The 26,854-nt window shown below is 40.8% G+C and overlaps 1 protein-coding gene across 4 annotated transcripts; it reads right to left on the bottom strand.

Annotated features, from left to right (window-relative positions):
* Positions 1 to 6,894: 6,894 nt before the first annotated feature.
* usf2l (upstream transcription factor 2, c-fos interacting-like) lies at positions 6,895 to 24,439 on the bottom strand. 4 transcript variants are annotated; one of them, XM_015950020.3, is made up of 11 exons: positions 24,254 to 24,439; positions 23,758 to 23,798; positions 23,151 to 23,257; positions 18,739 to 18,858; positions 16,699 to 16,852; positions 14,421 to 14,508; positions 12,419 to 12,457; positions 9,058 to 9,116; positions 8,630 to 8,724; positions 8,402 to 8,530; positions 6,895 to 7,558 (listed from the first exon to the last, which is right to left on the bottom strand). In XM_015950020.3, exons 1-11 carry the CDS (start codon positions 24,286 to 24,288, stop codon positions 7,469 to 7,471), a joined length of 957 nt encoding a protein of 318 aa, XP_015805506.1. In that variant the 5' UTR covers positions 24,289 to 24,439; the 3' UTR covers positions 6,895 to 7,468. The 4 variants fall into 4 exon arrangements, with proteins under 4 accessions (XP_015805506.1, XP_015805509.1, XP_015805505.1 ...); XM_015950019.3 differs by having other exon boundaries at positions 7,236 to 7,558; positions 8,402 to 8,554; XM_015950023.3 differs by lacking the exon at positions 12,419 to 12,457.
* Positions 24,440 to 26,854: the final 2,415 nt, after the last annotated feature.

Here is a 26,854-nt window from a genome sequence, read left to right as displayed (position 1 = left end):
TGTCGCTGTTCCTAACGCCTAGTGATGAACCTAGCTACATTTCTGAGGACCCTTAGCTACTTTCTTCTAGATATTTCCTGCAAATTAGCAACAAAATAGCCATTTTCGCTCCGAACCGTTCTTTGAATGTTGTTTTAGCTGTAATCAAGGATATAAATATTACAGATGCATAAGATGTCTCTGCTGCTATAGCTCACCTAGTAAGACATCGGACTCTCGTGCAGGAGACCCGGGCTCAATTCTGGATGTGAGCATAGTTTAGAGTTTATTTTTTACATTAATGATATATTTTTTTACAGTAAGATGCCCAAATTTTTATTTGAGACTCGCCGAACGACATTGAATTCACAGATAAAAAAGATGTGGGTTCAACTTTCATTTTGGAACAATTTTTCAAGCAAGGGAAGGGAATGATCTGAGCATGCAGGAGGACTGACCCATCTTAAACCTTTGTCGGCTGTGCTGAAGATAAAGGTACAGAGCCAAATTATTTAATTAATTAGCTGCGCGTTCTCCTGTCCTCTGGGCCACACACACACACACACACACACACACACACACACACACACACACACACATGACTGTCTCAGCTGTTATTTTCGTTAAGGAGTGTGCACATACAGCATGCGCGCCTCGTGCACGAGCCTACTATTGAAGCTGCCGTTACGCTTTTGGCTTGAGGAGGCAATCGCGAGCATAAAAACTCAAAACTCCGTTAAGTCCTTTTAAGCTTATTAAATGAGGACCCAAAACAAATGAATATGTAAATACTGGGAAAAGGAAAACATGTTTCTGACTGAACAATAAAACCAAAGTACAATATCTCGTTGCAGTGAAATATTTCTTCAGGGTATATACAGCAATCCTTAAGTAAAATTTACTACTTTTTAATACTTTTTTTTACTACCTTCAGAATTTTTTTAAAACCGTCAACACTAAATTGCAAGTGTTAATCAGCGACCTATTTACACATATTTTAACATATATAACATACAAAAAGAATAGACTTAGAGACTCACTGATGTTGACAACGTATTGCGCATATTTATTTTACTTAGAAAATAAGCCAGGCACTTCTTTTCAGCGGTTCAGACAGTTGACCACGGGGCCTGAAATGATGCAGAACGACCACTGAATATGACGTCATCATAATGTGACCGGATATGCTAAAGTAGGGCTGCTCAATTATGGCAAAAACAATAATCACGATTATTGTGACTGAAATTGAGATCTCGATTATTTAAGACGATTTTTCAATTTATGTAGATTTTTTTAATTTATTTTTATTCAGTCATAAAACTGCTCAGGGCACAATCAGGGCAAAAATAAACAAGAAACAAGATGATCACTAAAATAACTCCTGATTCCCAGTATAAAAAGACCAATATACTTATAGCTCATAGTTTATGACCCAAGGGCTATAGACCTTGGTTTAACTCATTTAAGTCTAACCAGTACAGACCCAAATACCAATATCTTGCAAATACTGACAGCAAGAATTATACAGTGGCATTTATAACAAATAAATGCAAATAAATTGATGTTCACAAAATGTTGCATAACATTTATTGAGTCATGTCAAGGTGCTGTAGTAGAGTGCACTAGCACCGTGTCCTCAGAGAGATTCGTTATTAGTTATCAGCGTGAGGAACTTATTTCTACCTTATTTATAAACTATTTATTTACAAGTCCATCAGTTAATGTAATAATTGTCCCAACCACAGCTGCACCCCCCACCCGGTCTCACAGCAATCGGGGCAAGCTGCATGTGTGTTTAGCGCGCCGCACGCGCAGTTTAGTGGCTCAGGAGCCCGCAGGTACGGTGTGTGTCACTCACTCTGGTTACTCCAACAGGGAGCCGGCTCCGAGAGCTGTTTCTTTAGCGACTGACACATCACTACATAATTCCCTTTCCTAATGTCCTGAAGAACGGTCCGGAGCGCAGGCGGAGTGTTTAGCTAACCTGCAGGAAATGTCGACGACAGTTATCCAGAAAGTAGCTAAGGGTTACCAGAGATGTTTCTGAGGTGTTCGCTAGGTACTTTTAAGATTTAAAAAGTCAAGAAGGGGGTCTGAAAAGCTGTTAGAAATAGCATCAAAGTCGCTAAGTTGGCAACGGAGCGCTTCATTTGTAACTCAGGGCAGCTCAAGTGGGAGGAGCAAATAATCGGCTTGTTTTATTTTTATAATCGTTCAAAACATTTCATTCGGAATATATTTCTATGTCGATGTTCAGAATACGACACCTGATAGTCTGAAAAAAATAATACCTAACTTGGAAAAAATAATACCTCTGAGACCAAATTTAACACTTTTAATGGCCTTAAATTTGACTATTTTTATTTATCACTTTTTAATACTTTTTAAAACCCCGCGGACACCCTGTTCTTTACACAGTGCAGTTAGATTTACCTTGGTTCAGCTCAGACACACATACTGTACACACACACACGTATATATATATATATATATATATATATATATATATGTGTGTGTGTGTGTGTGTGTGTGTGTGTGTGTGTGTGTGTGTGTGTGTGTGTGTGTGTGTGTGCTTTGCCACCCTAGAAAAATGTTTGCCCCTCTTCTGCCACCCCATAAATAATTTTGTAGATCCACCCCTGTTCTCCAGCGATGGGTTTGACCCATCCGCCTATTAAATACTCACCACCAAGTCTGGTATTTCAAGTCAACTCATTTTAATTTCGGCAACAACTCAAAGAGAACAGCCTTTCCTCTTCCAATTAATGCATCAATTAAATGTGAGTGAATTATCTGCTCTGAGAGGTGAAGGTCACATTTCCTCGTACCTGCTTCTTAATATATGTAAAAGAAAGGTGTTTGACATTTAATTTCCTATTCCAAACTGACTCCTTTCAGTCTGCTTGCTTTTCCAAGTTAGAGGTGAAAGACGGGAGCTTGGCGGACAGAGAGGTACACGGGATCAGAGATCATCCATGTCAAACAGACGCAGAGACACACAGACGCCTGACTGACTGTCTCGTGTGCGAGCTGATGAGCTTAGAGGGGTGGAAAATGCAGTAGTTAGCATAAATAATATTATCTAATTAATCCCAAAGTTTTGAATGGTCTAATATTGGCAGGTTTTTATTTTTATTTTGTTAAAGCTGATTTTTTTTTTTTCATTTGCCATTTTTCACATTGGCCTATCCCTAAATTGCCAAATTTATGACTGGATGAGTTAGCAGATACATACACTGAAAATCCCAGAACATCTAACTGAAGTTCTCTAACAGGGATCAGTCTCCACACAAACATCTAAACATTGAATTTTCTCTAAAAAAAGTTTTGGAGTAAATGCTAAAAAAGTACCTAAAGTATATAAAGTTAACACATTACAAAAAGGGTCCCTTTATTAACATTAGTTAGTGCATTATTAAGCATTACTAAAATATTATGTATTAACAACTGCTCAACCATTTTATGTAATGCATTACTAAGCAGACACCCCCCACACCCGGGCCCTTCGTCCTAACCTTAAGAACACTTAATAGTTAACAATAATGGTAATTTTAATAAAGGGGCCCTTTGTTTATTAATATTTAATGATGCACTAAGTGCCATTAATAAAGGAACCCTTATTGTATTGGTATGTAATAAGTAAGTAATGAGGCAAATAAGTTAAAAATGGTATCAAGAAAAAAAAACATTTTTTGTACACAAGTTTTGAAAGCAAACACAGTCACGGAACAATCACCCCTCCCCCCAGGTATCTTCCTAAATTCCGGATCCACTGGAACCGGAAACCCGCATTGCCAGAGGAAAGGAGAGAGCGCTAAACAGCAGACACAGTTTTCTACGACAGAACACCTTTTGTTGTCCGTGATTTCAAATAGTGTTTTTCTTTTTGGGACACTGGTGGTTTGTCGAGTTGAAGTGGTAGCAGCTGTTTCTCCTTGAGCTGCTAACCTTTACCACCTGTGGTAACCTGTCGCTAAATACGCGAGTGCATAATGGGTGGAAGACCCAGGGAAGCGTGGTGGTTCGGCAAGACCGAAAACTGGATGGTCCAATAGTTGCTTTTGGTCTTAGCTGTGTTATTGACGGAGGTGTTTAAACAAATGCTAGAACCACTTTATCATTTTTTTTAAAAATCTCCACAATGTATTAGACCATTACGAAGAGGCATGAAACAATGTTTCAAGCTAACTTGGTTTCTAAATTTACTTTAGCAGCTTTGGGTCACCCCACATCTCGACCAAGTATCCCAAACATTTGTGAAACACTAGGCTACCTGTTTCAGCTCAAAATATGTATTTTGTTAATATGTGGGTGGTACAAACCAATAGGTTGTCAGAATGCTAGATGTTTAGTTATTATCCAACTTCTATCAAATTCACTCTATCCAGACAAGGAAATTCATCAAGGTAAGTTTTGTGTCTGTGTTTTTTTTAAAGGTGCTTTATGTAAGAATGACCTCCTGTGGTCAAATTTGGGTACTGCAGTTCTTTTTTTCAAAACTATGAAGCGACTCACCAGTTGTTAGTTTCATGGCTGTTGCCATTTACGGTTCACCACCACAAGATTCTAGATAACGAACAAAGACGCTTCATATACAGTATGTTGATGAGTAAACAAATACATTTCACTAATATTGGATGAAGTGAAGAGAGAGCTGAGCCGGAAGACAAAAGCTCTCGATTTATCGGTCAAGCTACGTTCCAACCCTCACCTATGGTCACGAGCTTTGAGTAGTGACTGAAACAATGAGATTACAAACAACCGAAAAAAGTTTTCTCCACAGGGTGGCTGGGCTCTCCCTTAAGAGAAAGGGTAAGAAGCTTGGTCATACGGAAGGGGCTCTGAGTCGACTCACTGCTCCACATTGAGAGGAGCTGGTTGTGGTGGCTGAGGCATCTAGTTAGTGTGCCTCCTGATGAGTCTTTCCAGGCACGTCCAACTGGGAAGCGAAACCAAAAGGAAGACTTAGGACACGCTGGATGGACTATGTCTTACGGCTGACCAGGGAATGCTTTGGGATTCCCTTGGAGGAGCTAGCCCAAGTGGATGGGGAGAGGAAAGTCTGGGCCTCTCTGCTTAGGCTGCTACCCCCATAACCTGACCCCAGATTAGCGACCAAAAATGGATGGATGGCTGTAACATGGAGTTGTTGGTCATTTTTGACGACCATTTGTTTCTAAGTCACCGTTAGCATTTTTAATTCAACCTTAGCCTCTAGCTTTCTTTAACAAATATTAAAGTAATTGCACTTTGTTACTTGAGAGCTTTGGTTAAGGTGTAATAAAGTTAGGAAACAGCATTTGTGTGTAGTAAACATAGCAATAAAAGTTTTTATGTCAGACAAATAAAGTTTTGATGAACCAACCCAAAATAACTATATGCAGTACTGAACAAATAAGACATAATAAATAGGCCTTCAAGTTTACCACAAAAATAGAGCATTTTAATGTCTTTCCAAGATTTGAGGGAGCACAATGAAGCACAACTAAACTCCAATTAAGATTATCGGCAAGTGAAAGTTTTATTTTCCACCATTACTTAGAAAAGATGTCTCTAACCTGAGAAAAGTGAGGCTGCTACAGAGAAAAAGAAAGCTCATTTCTTCCTTTTGCCATTTAAATAAATGAAAATGCAGGGGAAAAAGTGAGGATTAGACATGACCTTTCGTTGGTGAACATCCACCTTCCAAAGCATTATTTGTGTCTACATTCTCTGCTTTCCTCCGAGGTGTAAAAACAAGCAAAAGTAACTACTGCACATCTATCGTTCAACTCAGAGCCTTGTCTGATAGATCAGACACCAGCAGCGCCATTCCCATCAGGCTTTAATCTAGCCGTTGTAGCTGAGCAGCACTTTGAAAGCATGAGCTGTGATTCTCAGTTATTTAAATGTGATGGTCCGCCTGATTTTGCCAGGGGTCTAAAGTGTTGGTTTTGCTTTGCTGGATCCTGAGATGTTGATACATGGAGGAGAAATCGTGCTTTAACGAGTGGTTTCAACGCTTGACAACATCCCTCCGTTCTCACGGTCGTTGCCCAAAGCGGAGGGAAAAAATGAGAAGTCATGTATATTCATTTAAAAAATCATTAACAATGTTAATATTGGCTTGTGTTGTATGTACATCCAATTATACCTCATTTATTGTTTGCTTGAGTGGGTGGAGAACAACACCAGATCATCTATCCCACTTCACAACTGTTCCGTGTTCTTGGAGAACGAGTTGCGCTCGAGTAAAAAGTGCAGCACAGGGTTTCTGTGTAGCCTTTTTCCATAGTAAGCAGTCTTTGAGTACCGCTCTCCAGGGTGCCACCCCCCATCTCCTGTGTGTCGAGCTCCAACTGAAGAGGAGCAAAACCAAAATAGGGCAAACGGCTTGAAATGAAGCATGTGGGGATCATTCTTGCACGTACGGAGACGATTCCAAATCACACATAAACAAAAAGATAAAAATAAACTCACAGCACATAAATATGGTTTTGGCTAACGTTGGGATTCGCGCCGCATCCGAAGTGCTGAGTTGGGAACGGTCTGCATGATCCACACTTACTCAAAACAATCGCCAGTTTTTACGCGATTTCGTTCTTTCTTTACTTTCCAATCAAGCAAATGCCCAACATTTCAAGTATACCCGTCGTTTTTTTTTCTTTTCGTCTCCAAATCAAGTTTCAAGACTGCACACACTTCATGGTATTTACGATGACGAAGGGCCGGCGTGGAGTTAATGAGTTATTGATTGCTGACTCCCGGAGATAATCCGTTCTAACATTCTGTAACATCTGTATTAAAACTTCAGAAATCATATTTACATAAATGAGCCCAGGGGCATCGCCTTGCACGGCTCCTCGTTCGTCTTTGGATGTAGGTAAGCCACGTGTGTCACGGTATGATTAAATACGTCTGTAGGGGTTTGCATACTTCGCCGTATTCCCGCCTGCTTCTCGTGGTGAACGAGTTTCTATGTAACTGGTCTCCATTGAGGCTTCTATCAGCAAACGGACTAATAAATTAAACATGCTAAAAACAAACGTATTAATACACAACACAAAAACACAAACGGAATAAAAGCAACACCTATTACAAAATTAATAATGGGGAGAGAGATACCAACATGAACTCACAAGGAGCTTATTTATATAACAAAATTCATAGTCCATTAGTGAGGCTACTTAAATACAAAAACACAGGAGGAGTTCAGCAGAGGCTTCGCTTTATAGCTGGTGCTGGATCAGCACTCTGATGACAGTGAGAGGACATCTTTTCTTGGAGCACACTTCTACCGAGTTGCAACGGGTGGATATCTTAAAAAGACCGGAAGAGTCAAGCGCAGCCACAAACGGCTGGTGAAGGGTTCACGGCCCGCGATAGGAGGCAATCACTAAAAAGGAAAGTGATTCTCCACAGGTCCTTTTTCCAATCTTCTCGTCTGCTTTTCCACGATGTCAGTTACATCCGAGTGGCGTTTGCTCCTCCCTGCTCGTTTTCTGCCCGTTTATTGTGGCGGCGTCTCTCCAACCATCTCAATGCCGTGCTGCTGGAGCTGCGCTCGGAGCAATGCATTCTCATTCTTCAGCTCTTCAATCTAAAGAACAAAGTACATGTAGATGTTGAAAAAAAAAATCCTATCACTGACATCTTTGGAGCCGTTGGAATTGATGAACTGAACCTTATTGTAATGTAAACACAAGCTGAGCAACACATGGGATTAGAGAACATTCTCAGAGCTTGTTCTATAACACCCCCGTCCAAAGCGGAGTGGATTATCAAATCTTGAGGTATGTCATCTGTTTCATTTCCCTCAGGTGGATTCTGACTTCACCGCCTCCCCAGCGAGGGACTGAGGGAAAGAAATTGAGCTTTGAGCGTCAGAATAAAAATATATTGCCGAGTGCCTCGTAGGCCTCGGATTCAAGAGGGAGTCTTGGAGCGCCAAAATTTCACAATACTTCCCACGAATTAGCATGCACTCAGTTCTCTCACAGCTCCAGTGTACGTTATCCCCACTGCCTCTCAAAGCACTGATTTCAGGTATCACTTCTCATTATGAGAGAGCAAACTCTTTGATCCTTTTTGTCAGTCTGTGTGATTAGCTACACAGCCTGGAGTCTCAGGGGGTTTGTTTTCCAGAAATGAAGATGCATGAGGGCCAGGGTGGATTTTTACGCTTATGAGACTTTACCGCTGAAGGTTTCAACGCACCGCACGGCAAACCAATCTATTCAGCGCAGCGGCAATCTTCAGAACCACATATGCAGCCCTCTGTGGCTGCCTTTTTATGTGCAGATTTATTTATCGGCTACACCCGACCACCTCAAAGGAACGTTTTGAATTATCATTCATGGACTTTCTTTTATGCATCGCTGAAGTCACCGAAACTTCACTCGACGCCACATTTGCAGGCCGGAGCACGGGCTGCTATTAATACCTGCTGCCTGCAAAGCTCATTGTCCACTTGTATCCTGTCCACTTCCTTTAGGTTCTCCTGCAGTCGCTGGTTATTTTGCCTCAGTTCACGGATGTAGTCGCAGGCTTTAGAGAGGATACCTCCTTTGCTCTGAAGGGACAGAGATGCACACGGCTGAAAGGGAGTTTTAAAAATGGCAGCAGTAAAAAAAAAAAAATAAATTAAATAAATAAATAAAAGACTGCTTACCGCTCCGGTCTTTGTGCTGTCCATATTGCAGTCAGGGATCATCTTGGAAAGTGTGACAATCCAGTTATTGATTTTGTCTCTTCGCCGCCTTTCAACTGATAAAACGGTACAGAATAGAACAAATTGAAGAAAAAAATTATTTCCAGACACATTTCTTCTTATTGAGGCATTTAAAGACATCTTAGCTTGAAGAAGCATTTTAGTTTGTGTCCTGGATGTTGTGGATACACCCACTGGCTCGCTCCCGGCAGCTCAACAGTACCCTCTAGTGGCCGGTTTGAAAACAGTGCTATCTAATCTTGTAATGGCATATTTTGACAGGGTTTGGTGATTTTCTTTCAACAGAAAATGTCCCATTAAGGCACCACACCGCATTGTGTTACACTGTCAGATGAAATCAAAAGCCACAATCATCCCTAATTACCCACCTTCATTATGTTGTGCTCTTCTTCTTTCATCTCTTGGCGTTCGGGGTCCGTCCATTTTCCTACAGATAAATAAGACATTTAAAAAAAGCCTTTTTGCAAACACAAAAATATCTTCCATCTCTAAGCACCAGACAATCAGGCACAAATCCAATCCCATTCCCTAAATCCAACTAATCCTGTGCCTATTATAAGTACCATTCTTCTCTGTTATCTTTCCAATCAAGAGTATTGTAATTGCTATTCAAAACAAGCCTCTGAAGTTCCTTTGGCTATAAAACTTAAGGATGTGCAGCCATGTGAGGCTATGTGTGAAGCCGTGACACACAAGCTCGTAACCTCGAGCATCTTAACAGGAATCCTGACACCGGGCCAAGCTATTCGAGCCTGTTTTCCTCCCAGGTGAAGCCTGAAGGGAGAACACTGCTTTATCAAACAATGTTTTCTCTTTTGTCCCTGCATCTTCCCTCAAGATTTTCTTAATTAAGTCTCTGCAACGTGACTGGGGTGCTATCCAATCACATAAAGCCCAGCAAAGCTGTCATGTGGACTACACTACTACTCCAACATATGCTGATATTTCAACATGCATTACAACGAATCAATCTTAATAAAATACAACGGTATTTGTGCTTTTTTTCCCTATCATTACTTCTTTATTCGTGTTAAAATGTATTTTTAAATCCCCACTTGTGTCTTTTTATTACGTTTCTTTCCTCTACAGCTGAGAAAAAAAATAAACAGGTCCCATCAATTCAATTCAACCACGGAGAGCTTCCTTTCAGGTACTAAGCTAAGCTAAATAACACTCTATCCTGTATTTCAACAAACCCTGATGGGATTTCAGTGGTAAAATGGATTCTGCACGCAGATGACTGAATGAATAACTAAATATTGGGCCCATGGATGTCTACTTCCTCTTCTTTTCACAATGTAGAGCACTTAGAGACGGTGTGCACATCGTCTCCAAGTGCTCCTGACGCCAGGTCCACACTAGAGGCATCAGCAGTGCGGAATGGCAACGGGACGGTTTACTTGCGTGCTTCGCGGTGCGTCTATATCGCACTGGGAGAATGTCTCAGACACAAAGCAGCTTCTCTGCTGTCCTTCTCGCTGGACTCGCAAGATCACAAAATCCCTTGAAACTTCGAAGGTCGTGGTTTGTTTATGCAATCCGCCATTAAACCAAAAAGTAGCTGGAGATCAGGTTTGATGTCACAGTTGTTCCTCTCCACTACCAGGATTAAAGCCATGAAAAACATGTTAACCTTCTCAAAAGATGCTGGTAGTAAATAAGCTTTTAGGTCACATCAGGGTTTCCCCCAGAACATGAGATTAGCCTGGCGCTCCTCCGTGAGAGCGGGGGGCGCTGGCGGCGGTCGCGCGCTCCGTCTCACAGCGCTCCTCCGTGAGAGCGGGGGTGGGGTGGTTGCAAATGTTCCGCTGCTGTTTCTCACCAGTATCAGCTGATGGAGGGCTCTAGTTTCGTAGCGCCGTTCCTGTCAGCAGACACAGTAGGCTCGGGGAGGGGGGGCGGGGCATGACGCTTAGCCTGGCGGGTGGGTAAGCAAAGCCTGGCGGGCCGCCAGGCTTATAAAGCTCTGGGGGAAACCCTGCACATGCAGGGCGCATTGACAGGAAATCACATCTCTGCAATAGTCTTATTTTGAAAATTACCAGATGTTTTACACTATAACAAGTGTGTGATTTCCTGTCTAGCCACAGATTAAATGCAGAAATGGACGTGTCCCAGAAGTGACTCGCGACTTCTGGGACACGTGGGACAGACACGCACGGATGGAGACAATTTGCCCTCACACGTCTCCGTCTCCTGGGGAGTTTTGCAAAGCAATTCCCCGCCAGGACAACAGAGGCCCAAGATCGTGTGTTTATATCTTATTGTTTTTTTTTAAGACACTTTGAAACACGAACAAATTTGTTCCCGGTTCTCCTCCACCTCTTCATGTGCTCGCCAACTCTAAACCCACGTTTCCCGTCATTTCCGTCCACGAGTAAAATGCTTGCAGCGCATCTTTTCACTCCTCCAGTCACAGGGGAATAAAACGTTCGTATTTAAGAGATTTTCCACCAGGTATTCTTCAAGCTGCATCATGTGTGCCGCTACATATCCTCGGCTCTTTGTTCATGAGGGCACAATGGTGGCGCTATAGACGGCGGCGTCCTGACCAATCACAAGCTTGTGTTCTCCGTCTCGATGGACGAATACTTAGAAAAGAGAGCTCAACTCCATCCATCCTTGCGAGGGCTCTCCAGCAGGCTTGTAAGGACGGATAATGGTGTTGCGTGCGTCCGTCCTGACGCAGACGGAGAAGTATGAATTAGGCTTAAAATAGAACCGTTCCTATTTTTAGCGGGACAGTTGAAGCGCGTCCCAGAAATGGCGCACCACACCATTTCTGGCACACACTTGAACTGTCCCGCGCCACGGCCAGTTTGAACCAACTCGTAGACTATAGTGGATAGTATTTGAAGCTGAGAAGTACCGCGTTGCTGATGCCTCCAGGGTGGACCCAGAGTGAGAGCGAAGAGATTAAAAACTAAAACGTGTTGGGTGACATTTACTGTGTCATTTGTGAGGAAACGCGTATGACTTTATAACAGGAAAGTGTAATTTCCACATTCTGGTTCTTCTTTTGGAGTTTCTTTAAGAAAAAGTGAGCAGTTGTCTTGACAGGAAGTTACACAATAAGACCCTGAAGAAAGCAGCTTGGAGTATTTACTCTTTCAATGAATGATTTAAGGTTTCGGCCTTGAGCATTAGCTGCTCACCATTAACCGGTTGTATTAAAACTGCAAAACTGACAACAAAATAGTTCTACTACTTTCATATGTCAGGAGTTTCCTTTTGAATCAACAAGGGGTGGGTGTGTGCGTGTGTGTGTGTGTGTGTGTGTGTGTGTGTGTGTGCGTGCGTGCGTGCGTGCGTGCGTGCGTGTGTGTGTGTGTTTCTCTGCAGTGTGGGGGAAAGAAACTACTTTTAAAACTGTCCAAGTAAGGTCAACACAAACTTTAGTGGTAACTAAGCTAAATGAGAACAAATTTCAACTAAAATGATACTGAAATTAAAGAGTGGAGCGAGCTGTTGGTCTCCAGACAGAAAACAGTGACCTAATTTCTTGGTTGTAATGGAGAAATCTATTTGCCACAAGCACAACTAACAACAATAGACCAGGGTCATGAACAAACACATATCAAGAGCTCGGAGAATCACTAGGGACTTAAGGATGGGAAGGGAAGAGTGCAGAATATGTGTGCTGCTCCTTCTCTTGTGATCTTATTCTGATTAGTCTGTTTGCTCTAAAGAAGAAAAGTGCAGTGTGTGAAATGTGAAAACTGTCCTCACCAGTTTAAACCTTCATGTTGCAGCGGCTCGTTTTCATCTCTGCAAACGGCAGATAGGGATGGGAGGTTTTCATTCATGTTGTTTACATGCCATCGGTTGTTAGTTAGCACTTAAAATATATCTGTGACACTTAAAACTGATGACATTTGCTCTTTTGCTTGTGAGGGAATAAACAGATACAGACACATTGCAAACAGGCAGTCTGAGAGATGAAAAAAAATACACAAAACATTTCACTTATTTGCATGAATTCAACACAGTTTGTTTTGTTATTCTCAACAGGGATGGCAAAGTCTCTAGACATCACATCAAATATACCAGAGCTTTATTCTAATCTCACTCAGCTGACTTTTTAAAGTTGCCCCTAAAAACAAAAATCTGAAAATCACAGAGCAAAAGCACTTAATTCATGTCCCAAAAGCATCCAAAGATAAAAGACAAAGATCCTGGTGATTAAAACAGCCAGCGCTCTATAGGAGGACTGCAAAAAACCCCTCAAGTGTTAAAAATGAAGGAAAAACCCGGTGGAAAAAAAAGAGGAATATTCCGCTAAGTCAGAGTTAACTCTATTTGTTAGAGTCATGTGCTCAGGAAGCAAATGACTGTGGCTGAGTTGTTACAAAACAAAAGGAAATTTGCTGCATGACATTCAAGAATCTTCCGTCTCGCAGCGGCATCACATATCACGTGTTAGTGTCTTTTAGGATTTTTTTTAATAATTAAAAAGGCACAAAATAAGTCAGAACAAGTCTGAACCGAATGGTCCACTTTTTTAAAGGTCTCATTCACTGAAAAAACGTGATACTTGTCCTTCCTGAAATACGATCGGTCATTTTGAGTTTCACACGCAGGCTGAACGTGAAACTTTTCGTCAAAACCAATTGCCTACATTAGCCGCAGAAAGGAAAGAGACGGGAAAACGATCGGGTCAGAAAAAGGCAGTCCCTTCTACGTCACAAGTAAATTAGTGTTCATGGCCTCGTCCACCGTGGCTTACGACTGCTGTGTTGATTCAGCGTCCAGGAGAAAGCAGCGTGCATCTTGGCTAGTAGAAGCTAAAAATTAGCAACTCCAAAACATGGCGGATCACATTCAAGCTCGAGTTATTTGTGGAAATTAAACATCAATGACTCATCTCTCCTGTATTGTGATGAATACATCGTATCGTCTCTCCTTTACTATGATAAATTTATCGTATCACCAGATTCTTGCCAATACACACCCCTACTAATGTATATATATATATATATATATATATATATATATATATATATATATATATATGTAATATATATATATATATATATGAATAAGCCTCCAAATCTTACCACTTCCTGCTCCTCAACCCTCCGACAAACTTCTGCTTCCTAAAATGGGTGTGAGAGAGCTTGTTTTTTTTCCCCACGCAGAAAGCAACTTAAAAGGCATTCGTTCACTCTAGAGACCACAGCAGATTTATTAAAGAAAATAAAAAACGAGTGAATGAGACCTTAAATGTTTGAACATTATGTGCCAAAATTAAGAACACATCACTAGATGTCATCAGAACTAAGTGTGAGCTTTATGGTGAATCAGATGAGATGTGGAAGTTATTTTACAACCACACTGACTCACTCCTCTGGCTGATGCTCAGAAATTTCTCCTCCACCGTCCTTTACAGCCCTTTCCCCCATTAGCATTTGGATTTATAGAGTCTGCTCTGTTTACGGACTGGGTCATTTGATGAATCGTGGCTCAAACTGATGAACGGGGTTTATTGATCACTAAGTAGTTGGAATCAAATAGTGCCACTGGGACAAAACCCCACAGATGAACTGAATGTGTGAAAATGAATAAAATACTTGAAGCCCACATAAAAATTATAAATTTGTTACTTTTAAATAATATATGTTTTTTCCCCACCATAAATCATCTCTAAATGAAAACAGAAAACTCACAGCTTTGATGTCAAAGTGATCAAACTCTAAAAAAGAAAGCAGCAACAGGGAGAGGCGATACTCACGCGGGGAAGGGCTGTGTGCGTGGGGCGATGGTTCGTGGTGTGCCTGTCTGAATGACATCAGGAGGTGTCATCATCACATAAAACTGGCCTGTGGGAATCAACAAGTCAGACTGACTGGTTATAATCTGACAATAAATCCAAAAACAATTTTAAAAAATGCACTTCCTGTTTTTGTTTCTTTTCGTTAGTCAACTGGATGCTTCTGCTAAGCTACGAATTCAGAATTCACAACCTTTAAGTGAGTGTTTTACCTTTTACCCAACACTTCAGACTTTAGCGCTCTTGCCTAAAGCTGCAGCCTTCAGCTGTAACCTGTGTAATAACACAGGTTACTGCTGAAGTGCATCAACCCATATAGCCTTGAGGTAGTCTGACTCCTGTGTGTCATGTGATGCAAGCTGACACAATGCTGCAACAGTGTGTGCATGTGTGTGTGTGCGGTGAACTAGCTGCATCAAAATTAGTCAAAGAAACCAAACGAGTAAAGAGACGTTACTGAAATGAATCCACGTGTCTGACCAGAGAACAGCAGCTGTTTATCTACTGTTATGTAGCAAAACAGAAAACAAACATTTATGTCCAGAACAACCAGTAGGTTGAAGGAAATGCTAGATTTGCTTTTGTTTTGTTGGCAGGAAACTCATTTTTAATAACGATTCATCAAGTTCATTTAATTGTGAAATGCCAAAAACTAATCAAGAATAATTAAGCAGCTCTGGTCTCTGCAGCAAGAAAAGAGAAAAGGTTGATAATTAGCAAACTACAAGCTAAATTTAATTAGTAACTTGATCTCTTATGCTTTCATGGATTTTAATATGTAATGGCTAACAACAAATAACTTTTTCTTTCTTTTTGGAGACACAAAAGCATAAAAACAATGAGCATCCTCAATGTTGTTGACGTTAGGTTTGGAATTTGGCATAAAAATGTAATTTATAAGGCTGAGTTTTGAGTTTTCGGTTAAAATCTTCTTGTTTCCTAGTTTGTGCCTTTAGCTAAAGAGATGACAGCAGCAGAAATAGTCAGCAATAAACGGCATCATATTAAAATACAAGACCTGAATTGTTGAGCTCCTCTACAACGTGCAATAAGAAAATCCCACCGATCAAAATTTATTGTATAATAAATATATTTTAATGTTTTTTTTTCTTCTATAGAACTGTAGTTTTAAATTTATATTAATACATGTTAGACTTGTGCTATTTGCAGAAATGGCCAGCGGGCACCTTATATGGTTCCTGGGGGCACCATGGCGCCCGTGTGTACCAGGTTGGTGACCTCTTGGCTAAAAACAAACACATGTGACATCTAATAAATGATGAAAGTCAAATAAAAAGTATACTTTTGCAGGACTCAGTCTTTGCACTGTGTTTACATTTTGTTCTTAAAATAAACAGTAAACAGTAAACTTCATCCCAACCCTTTCTTATATCCCAGTTAGGAGACGCCTCTTTTATCATCAACGGGAAATTTTTTGCACATTTTGAGAAAATGTTTCTAATGAGCGTGTTTACGATGTTACAGAGCAAGTCACCCCTACCAGACTTGTACTCCAGCCACATTTCCTGTTTGAAAAATGGGTAAAAATGAGGTGTCGTCTGGTGGACCGGGAGGGTGGAGCTGCTAAAACACTCCCACACACACCTCGCTTGGACAAAGGCGCTAACATGTGCTCATACACACACACACACACACAATCATATATAAAAGGCAGCCCTTCCTAGTCCCTGACAGCAATGCTAGCTCATTTGCCTCAGAAAAGTTGAGAGAGGCTAGGAAGGAGGGTATCTTGGAGGAGGGGAGCGGTCGACAGCCGTATCCTTTTGACCCGATGGCTCATAAGTGTCCCAAGGCCACTAGGGCTGAAGAAGGATGCAACATTGATGGTATAATTTTTTTAAATAAGATACATTATGATGCCAAAACAATTACTTTACATGTCTACAGCACTATTAGACACTTGTTTATACAAAACGTTTATTTGGGGGTGACTTGTTCATTAAAATCATGTAAAACATTCTCATAAATATATATTGAGGAAACAGTTTTCCACTTTAGTTATAATTTAAGGGCTTTTTTTTTTATTTAGCATCTTTTTCAATTTTAAATGAAACCAAAGCTGTGTGGATAATGGTTCCTTCTTAACTACTGGAAGAACAGGATGTTATTCTGGCTATAAGATACTTCTAATGAGCTCCCTTTTGTCAAAAATAATGGTCTAATTAGCCGTGCAGCACCTTGATGTGCTTCAGCTCAGACCAAGTTATAAGTGACTCACCCCCCGCCTGCGTCAGGGTCGGGTCTGCTGCGGCCTGCACCGACACGGTCCCGTCGCTTACAGCAGTCGCGGGGAAGTAAGCGAAGCGGGTCTCCCCTCCCACTGCCTCTCCTGCTGGGCTTCCACCATTACTGAAAGGGTTTTGGATCACAGCCTGTGCCAGATAAAAGAGAAACACGGGGCGGCATGAGCGAATCGCAATAGAGTAGCCACAGCAGGTAAACGCACACCTTATTCCCTGTTAGACTCAGTTCCATGTCCCCTGTAGACCCCTGAGAAAGAGACAGAGCGGTTTGACAAGTTGGGATTAAGGAGGAAGAGGAGCAGCAGAGATCTCGTTAGAGGGGATAACAGCAAGGTCAGGAGAGCCATCACTGCTCTGTAACTGTAAATGTAAATAATTGGCTTTATTTTGACTAGAAAACTGTATTTTGTACATTTCTGCTTCTGGTGTATGTCGGTACTAATAAAAACACACAAAATTCTGCATCAATCAAAAAAATTGTAGAAATAAAGAATTTTTGTAACATCAAGCGACAACTTTCTATTGGCAGAGACGTGAAAGGTAAATACCTAAAACTTTATTTTAAAGGGTAACTAGAAAGTCTTGGCTTGCTTTTAGCACCCCCTAGTGTCCATTTTTAGAACAGAAAGCAAAACCTATCTCCTTGCGGTGAATTCCTCTTCTTAACACTTAACAATTCTTCTTCTTAACACCTTAATCTAACCGCTGAAACGTCTCCCCATCCCTCCTAATGTCCACCTAGGAGTGATTCATCACTAAATTAAACAAATCACCTGTGTCCACAGTTTAAAACATGCTGTAACCAGATTACAGCGCCAGATATGTCAGCTCAAGTCCCAACAGTGCGGCCCGCCAGGCTGAAGTTGCAAGTGGAATATTCTGACCACAGGGGGCGATAGGGGCTGGGTGGCTTTTCACTAACTCTGTAAAGGGTCATTTTAGCACAAACTGGTTCAAGAAAACTATTTAACTCATTAACTGCCAATGACAGCTAAAGTCGTCATTTGCATCTTTTTACTGTGTGGGCGTCGGAGCGAGCCCCTGCATTGTGAGAACAAACATCCCAGCTCTAAAGCCGATATTCATTGGCGTACGTCACAAGATCAGGAAGCAGAAAATCCATGTGTTAGATCGTTTTGGGCCGCTGCTGTAAAAAAGGTGAGGCGCGAACCGGAAAAGCTTCTGCCGATCACAATTCAACACCGGATTATGAGAGAACGGCTGAGGCTCGAAACGCACGAATTCTTCCTGATGTAAGAGGGGAGTCTCCTCTGTTTTGGTAGTTTTGACGTTGACATCATCATATAGCGCAACGTTCTGTGGCTCTTCAAAAAATAAACTGTAAAAACGCAGAAAATGCTGGCAGTCAATGAGTTAAAAATATGAAAAATTGCTAATTATCCCTTTAAAACACAACTCAAATGGTGAAAATATTCTAGAATGACTTGTGTTTTAATAGACTGCAAACATTTCCTTCTTTTTAGTGAAGACGCAGGTTTTTGCTTTGCTCGAAAACAATCCATCGCCACGACCAGCTGTGTTGCACTGCGTAAACGTCCCAGCTGACGATAGAAGAGGGAAGCCAGCAGGTAAACTGAGCACAATTGGAAAAATCTCACATTTCTGCTGCTCTATATTCTGCACATTAAACACGTTTTTTTTGTGTGTGTGTGTGTGGGGGGGGGGGGGGGCTGCTGCATTTCTTACTGGATTTAGTTGATCAGAGGGACAACGAGCACTTCTGTCTGCAACAAAATCTAACATATAGCCAAACGCTGGGATGTCACACATAATACTGAGTCTGTAGCAGAGAAAATAAAAAAAACACTGTTTTTGATTATCAAATAAAAGAAAACCAAAAGGTCTTTCGAGTGTTTTTAATGATGTTTACTGTCAAAATAAATCAGCTGTGTAGAAACTTCCAGGCACATAAATAAATGAAAAGCAGCAGCTATTCTTTATAAATATTCCATACTACCTTGTGGGTTTTCTTCCATGGATAGAAAGGTTGTTACCTGAGCCACAGCCTGAGGAGCACCGGCGAATGCAGCAGTAGAGACGACACTCACTGCTCCTCCTGCTTCTTCTCTTCCATCAAGGTGTTGATCGGTCACCTGGACAACACGATAAGTCACCTGTGGGGCAGAGACAGAGACGGAGACAGGTCGGAGCATCTTAGATGGACTTAATAAAATCCACCAGATGTTAAAACTGTTTAATTTATCACAGAGCATCTCACAGGTGTGCGGCACACAGATCACTACCTGACCTGCAGATTTGTTTATCATTTCTCCGGTCGGGCCGAGCTCAGTGTGAAACGCCGGTCCTAACCTCAGCAGTGCGCCGATCTCACCAACCCACACTCAAGTGCTTACGCTTCAGAATGTGCCTGATTGGATAGTTTTTAAAAACCCAGGAAGGAAAATGAACTTGTTTGTTCCAAGAAGAAGTATTTGTATCCCTCCATCATGTGACTGTCCTCCTGACGGACATGTGACAGTTCCCCCATGCCGATCTCCGACCAGACTGCGATCACATGATCGCGCACACCTGACCTGTTTACGCCAAACCAACCGCATGGATCACTGATTTAATACCCCCTTCTCTCTGTCAGTGTAAATCACCCACAGAAACACAGAAATGAGCAAACCCACGCGTTTTTATTATTTGTCCCATAACAGACCAGCAAGTGGATCATATTCGGACCGATTTCAGAAAACAAGAAAAGAAAAACTTTTAATATTGTCATTGAATTGAGAGACTGATTAACTCCTGACTGTAAAGTTAAATAAATAAATAAACCCTGACACAGATTAGATAGCTTGTGAGGAAACTGTTTTTCCATTGTGATCATATACTAACTCGTGATGCACTTTATTTTTGGTTTGGTTCTTAATTTACCCTCTCTCAATGAAGATGGCATCTTTCTCCAGCTAAACTTTGCCTGATAGTCCTAAACCATAAGTTTTGTTTTGGGTTGAAATGGATCCGACTGGATCAGTCTGAATGTAAAGAGTCACTGTTCCTTTAGTTTGATACTGATGGGCAATTCAAACATAAACGATCATTCCTGTGCCCTGATGGTGATCATAAGGGTTAAATCAGTTGGGTAAATGAAGACGTAAAACATAAAATTACACATCATGTAGAGAATATTATCTGTGACGATCACAAACTTCTTTACACCTAAACCCTGATTATTGCAAATTTCCACGCTATGTGTAACGTGCGTAGGAGTAATTTGGGATGACTTGTATTATCAGGACCAGATGTAACCCAGATCAGAAGCTAGGATCAGCCCACAGGAGTAAGTAACACAGAGACAAAATGGAATAGACCGTTAGGTTGGTACCAATATAGAATATATTATGACACTTGTTTAACAATACATACACTGAATAAATAATAATAAACTAATAATAGTTGACAATTTACAGAGAATAAATTACAAATCATCATACGTCAATCCATTGTCCATTAGATAGGGTGACACATGATTGTTGGCAACTTCAAGTTTCAGCGGACCCGCGAATGGGTCCTAAAGAGTGAGTTCAATGTTCGTGAGGGAGAGAGAGGGGGGATTGTGAAGGATGTGATCAGGGTAATCGCGGCTCGCTGTTGAAGTTGCTGAGGAACAGAGACTTAAAGAGGGCTACAGGAGCCTCCTACCAGCCCAACAGTGGTGGAGTGAATTGATTCAGTCTGCCTGACTTGGTTCAGGAACTCAGGGATTCTGGGCTTCCAGTCTAGGTTCTAGTGGGTAGCTCGCCATCCAATGAAGAAAACCTGGCCTTTTCCGTCAATCTAAAGCTATCTCCGCGCTCCTTCTTATACGTCCGACAACCGGTAGTTGGCTCCTGCAGCAACTCCTTTCCCTGTGTCTCCTTACGCTTACCGATCACGTCTGGCTGTGAGCTATTTAACTTCCTGATTGACCTAGATTTGGCCACGTGACCGGCAACGTCGAAGACGTTCCGGCCACTTTATTAGAGACAAGCGGAAAAACTGAAAAAACAAAAACCCCGGACCCATCACCTGGCAACCGGGTTACATATGCATCTTTTTTAAATGTGTTTTTTTTTGTCTTCATTTAGAAGTACACACTTAATTTAATTGGCTTTACTTGCCTTGCATGACTCAAGATATTGTTTCCAGCATCCCCTTCCAGAATAAACTTGAAATATACTATTGCTACGAGTTTTAGGATCCGATCATGTGATTTCTGGGGCATCAGTAGCTCAGGAGATTGAGCGGGTTGTCCAGTAATTGGAAGGTTGCAGGTTTGATCCCGGCTCCGACCAGAGAATTCTGCTCATCACCACCAGTGTGTGACTGTGTATGTGACCGACTGTAGTGTAAAGCGATTTGGAGTTCTCTGACTCTGAAAGGCGCTACACAAGTGCAGGTCTTTTATCATTATTTCTTAAACGATCGAAATCGAGTGAAAAAGACCAGATTTTTATTTATTTATCATATAACAACAAGCATGACATTTAAAATCATTCTGGGATAGTGATTTTCAAATGTAACAACTTCCTCTACATCAACATTCATTATTTCTTGTAGGATAACTCTGTAACATCACACACACAAGGCAGCTGCAGAATTCAGACACCATAACATGTAGCTGTTAGCTAGCAGGCTAAAGCCTCCTTTACACCGGATGTGAAAGCAGCGTGAAACCTAATAGCTGTGTTTTATCTGCGAGTTCCCCGCCAACCGGGAGCGATTCAAATGCAAAACTGGATCGAAAGCATTCCACGCCACTGGTCACACTAAGTCACAAAATCACGGGAGAATCAAAACATTGCACGTGATTTCAGAAGTCCACACATTAACAAGCAAGGAGAACGTCTGCCACATGTACCCAGAAAGGTTTGTGGTTAATTTTCTGTTCCATTTACATCAGCTATGGGGGTTTCACAGGAAATGACGTACGTTTAGCTGCACATGACTTTTATTTTGAAAGTTTCTGGACGTTTTACACTGCTTTCGTGTTTGACTTCCTGTCTGGCCCCATCTAAACTATGGAATTTGACGTTTTTTGGAAGCGTTAGCGCATAAAACGTACTCAAAACGAGGGCTGGACGATAATTCAATAGTTGAATATATCTATCAATAGATGTGTGGTGCAATAGGAAAAAAAGGTCGATAAAACTTCAATAAAAATGTTTCATCAACTGATATTATTGGGGGACATTTTAGCGTGCAAATACGATTGGAAACATCAAGCGGCCATCGGCTGACCATGACCTCAATGTATCGGTATTAGAAAAACCAATATCAGTCAACCTCTACTACAGACATGTGTAATTGGGCATTTAACATGGTGAAAAAGTCAGAGCTGCACGATGCACCGCCTTAAAAATCAAACTTCTTTCTCTTTTGGATTTTCCCTTCAGGTGTCGTCACAGCGAATCACCTGTCTGCATTTAGTTCAATTCCGCCACCCAGAAAACAAACACCCTGCTCAGTTTACTGCAGCAAACATCAGGCTTGGCAGTCTCCTGGAGCTGCCGTATGAGTCGTGTGTTCATCACAATTTTACACAAGCAGTTCTACCGGTAAAAGTTAAGACTGCTGGCCGTGAAGTACCAACTCTGTCTTAAGCTTGGTTTATGCTTGACGCATTCACTTTCCGCGCGGTGATGCGGCTCGCGGATGGAACGCGCTTCACAACTCGCAGCGTTTATGGTTTGTGCGGCTTGTCTCTGCGGTGAGCCAATATTCTCCCAAACTGAACGGGGCAGTATGGAGCTCTACGGCATGCATCCAACACTACACCATAGTAGAAGTAAAAATTACTGTTTACAACATGGCATTCCAGCATTTTTAACAGCGTCCTCATCTTTTCAGACAGTGCGAGCTATTTCTCTCCAAAAATTATTAACAACATGTTGATCACGGTGATCTCTGAGAGCTGAATCACACAAAAGTCTGTATTTACGAACCTCTGCCGTACTAGTTCTTGCCGGTCTGCCATGTTTTCCCGCGTCCGTCCGTCCGCGTGGTTAGAAATTTTCCGAGGTGTGCGTTGCGGAAATCTTGGGCCGTGCGGAGACGCAGTGGAGGGGCGTGGTTGTTAAAATGACGCAAAATGACGCAACTTTTCCGCGCAGAGCCGTGCGGACCTCGCGGACGCGTCAAGCATAAACCAACCTTTAGGAACATGCAACACTCAATACTGCCACATGCTGATTAAACAATTAGAAAAATGAGCAATGAGGCAACTTGTAATGTGTAGGGAGCAACAATCACTTTTTGGACATTTATCCAACGTAATATACAAGTTACTCTAGAATTTTTTTTTTCATTCTGTTTTCCTGAAAAGAGGCCATCTTTCCAATTTGATGTCATGGTATGTGTGTCATTGAGCTTCCTTAAAACAGCATTAAAAAGCAGAAACTTTCATCTGTCACTCACATACCTGCCCACTCTCTGTGCGGAACTGATATTGTATGTTATGGTCACCAAACGCTGCAGCCTGCTGAACACTGGCTATTGTTACACCCGTCGGCTCTTCTCCCGTTCCGTCTTATGAGGAAAAAGGACAGAAATAGACAGTTGATAATATAAAAAAGACAAAGCAAGCTAATGCTAGAAGATATGGATACCATAATGTGCAAAAATAAAAGCACACATTTTTTTTCTAGTTTGCAAAAATCTGTGATTTAAAGTCATCTTGGATTTTTTTAAAGATAGGACTTTAACCTCTGATTTTATTTTGGTCATTGTACCTGGCACCAAAATATTGTGTCATATCTTTAAAACTGAGGAAGTGATAGAGATATGAAGAAAAGCATTTCTAAAGAAAATATGCAGAAAAGACCTGACAGAATATGAGACTCTTACCAGCTAATAATGTTTTGGAAAAGACCACTAATTTCTTAAAATAAATAAAGGAATGAGACAGGGGACCTTAGCACAGTAAAATGTAAAAGCACACCTCTAAATTAACCGATCATAACTTTTGTGCTTTAAACTTTCGTAACTTTAGAGCCAGATCCCTTCCTAAAAGTTGAATTATGAATTACCTTCAGATGTCTGGACAACCTCTTCTTCTTGCTTTTCTTGGCTGCAAATCGAACGCAAAACAACTAATATTAAAACTAATTACTTATGAAAGAACCTCTAATCAAAAAGTTATACATTTTAAAGCCTTCGACTACTTAACTTATCAAAAATCCACCTAAAATAGTTTCAACTGCGCATAAAAACAAGCTAGCTGCTGTCCCAAAGTTCCATTAGCTTTCATTATGTTTTTAAGGCTAGCTTAAGCCAAGTTAGCTGTTATTACCTAAGTATAATGTTTTCCACAAAACAAAAGATGTTTTCTTGCATGCAACTTGTTCCACGTGCTTCCTGAAAAGTTTTCTACTTTCCTCGCTAAACAACGTGCACTTATTCTTATTAAACTGGCTTTAAACATCAGTGTTTCTAAGTCGGGCCTTGCTTTAGCGCCGTAAACTAGCTACGCGTTGTTGTAGCTCGCTTGTCTCTGTTAGCCATTTTGACCGAGTTGTCGGTTACCTTGCAGTGTCCAGACTCTGTTCGAGCATATCCATCAGGGTGAAAATAAAAAGTGATATTCGGTGTCACAGACAGAGATGGGGAGTGCTGATCACGGGAACAAACACTCGGGTCATGTGAGAGAGACAGCCCAGGACACGTGAGACGCGACTCGGTGTCGGAGTTAAAATGGAAGCCGCTGCGCTGCTGCTGTGGTTGAACTGATCAGAGGTGATTCCGGAGGCAGGCGGACCTACCGCTGCTCTCTGGAACCAGCACCTTCAAAGCGACCAGATTATCTCTAACGAGCGCGACGGTGTGACACGGAAACGAGCTGGAGACCTGATTACATATCACAGGAACAAAAATGGAGTACAGCTCATTGGAAGCAAAGCAGGAATTAAATGTGTATTAAACGCATGTTATTAAACCGAGTAACTCAGTATAATATAACAAAAAAAAGTTGATTTTGTGTGCCTCTTAGTGTTTTTATTCTCTTTTTATTTATTTTATTTTTATTTTTTTGCATGCACTTGTTTTCTAGTGTTTTTGCAATGGGAGACGGTCAAGGACAAAATGCTTTATCAGGCCAATCCTTCCTTTTACCAAATTGATTATTATTAGGGCCAGTGAGATGGAATAAACTGAATTCGAATACTAAGTAAGATAACATTTCCTGGGAAAAGTCAGATTTAGGGCTTGTTTCAAGAATAGTGAATACCACTGTGCTTCTGAACCTGATACTACAACTCTCTTTAAATAAGGAGATATTTACTTTTCAAACCCCCCAGTGAGTCAGACCACAGATGTCTGTTCCTCCAGGTTCTGTTGTAGGTTTCTTCTTGTTAAAATGGACTTTTCCTCTCCACTATCGCTACATGCTTGCTTGGTATTGGGATTGTTGTAAAGTCACTGACACAACAAGTAGTGACGCGATGCAATCAGGGTTTCCTGACATAGGAAACTTCTAACTAACTGGCAAAATGACCTGATCTCAGTGCACAGATGAGTAGGTTCAATTGGTCTGTTTACTTTTTAGGTGCCTTGAGATGACTCTTGTTGTGGTTTTCATTCTATAAATAAACTGAATTGAATTTTTATAAGTTGCAACTGTTTTTGCTAGTTCCATGGCTGCAACATCCAGGATGCACACAAAGAACTGTATTTGTCCTTTAAAATTAGAGTCAAATAATCAGCTTTAAAATGTTGTTAAAACAGTTCTCAACTAAAACAACTAACCACTTTTATGAGTTTTAGATACGTTTGAGACACATATTGTAAAAGATTGAAGGTATTTATATCCAGCTGTGAATGCTGCCAAAGAGATAAGTCATTACAGAGCATATACCTCTTTATTTATAAGGTAATAAATAAGGTCAATAAATAACATCCAAGACCTTTAAATTACAATTATGATTAAAAACCTTTTAGTTCTGTTTGCTTCTTTGAGCTATAGTTGGAATAACCTATTTGAAAACTGTTCTTCTTATTTTTTAATTTTTTGGGGAGAAATAGTATTTCAGTTTTTTTTTCTAGACAGTTTGAGTTTAAAAAAACGCTTCTTCATTCCACTCCTACATTTTCCCCCAATGGCACTTATGCCATTGGGGGGAAAATGGATAAACCACTTAATGTAGGAACACTAATAAAAACAGCACATCAGAAAGGTATGTTTTCAATTTTCATTTGTTCATGTATTCAGTCATTTGGCAATATAAAAAAGATTAAAAATATGGTAAAAATGAGGGAAAAAAAGTGACAAAAAAGTAAGGAAAAGGAAAGAGGGAAATCAGAGGATCCCGGGAAAGGTGGAGTTGGTATGAGCAGAAAAAGGAGAGGGTAGTGATGAAGTTCACACAAAAACCAGCTTGAACAAGTGAGTTTCTTCTATTGATTCAATGTTACTTTCATTATTGATATAGTTTCTTTTTTTGTCTTATTTTTTGGAATGTTGTATTGTTCTTATTTTATTGTATTTGTACTATTATTTTTGTTACATTTGAGATTGGACTAAAAGTCTGCAATAAATGCTTTTTGTAACTGTTGTGCATTATTTTTGTGTTTCCCACCTTTAATGTCTGAAATGTTATAATGCAACACAACTCCAGTACAGCAGCATTTAAATGATAAGCTGTGTTTGAACCATCTTTGGTTTAAGTCATGATTTATTACAAAACATTGTATGTGTTGAACTGAGATGTGTTTGGTACTTTTTATATTTACACTTACAAATGTTTCTATAAAAATGAATTTTAATTCCGTTTTTAGGTTAGCTGTGAACTTTGTCCTACTTAATCCGGAACCTTTCTTCCTTTAATTTTCTTCCAGATTTAGATAAAAGTAACACCACATGATGTCTGTGGTGCTGCACCTTTGAGATACGCATATAAATTGTTTAATAAGTCAAACACGTAATATTTGATAGCTTGAACTATTTCTGGGTCTTTCCCAAACAAAAAGAAAATAACTTTAACTTCTCATCGATAGCACGGAACTTTTGGTGGATTTAGCAACCCTGTTAGCGCGTGTCATCCAATCAGCGGCCAGACCGAACTGTAGCACCGGCGTCCCATTGGCTGAAGCGGTAGGCGGTCATTTAAGTCCTCCCCTGGAGTCACTCTA

The sequence above is a fragment of the Nothobranchius furzeri genome, chromosome 5, assembly GCF_043380555.1.
Source record: "Nothobranchius furzeri strain GRZ-AD chromosome 5, NfurGRZ-RIMD1, whole genome shotgun sequence".
In the NCBI taxonomy this organism is placed as follows: Eukaryota; Metazoa; Chordata; class Actinopteri; order Cyprinodontiformes; family Nothobranchiidae; genus Nothobranchius; species Nothobranchius furzeri.
This window is presented reverse-complemented; position numbering and strand designations above follow the sequence as displayed.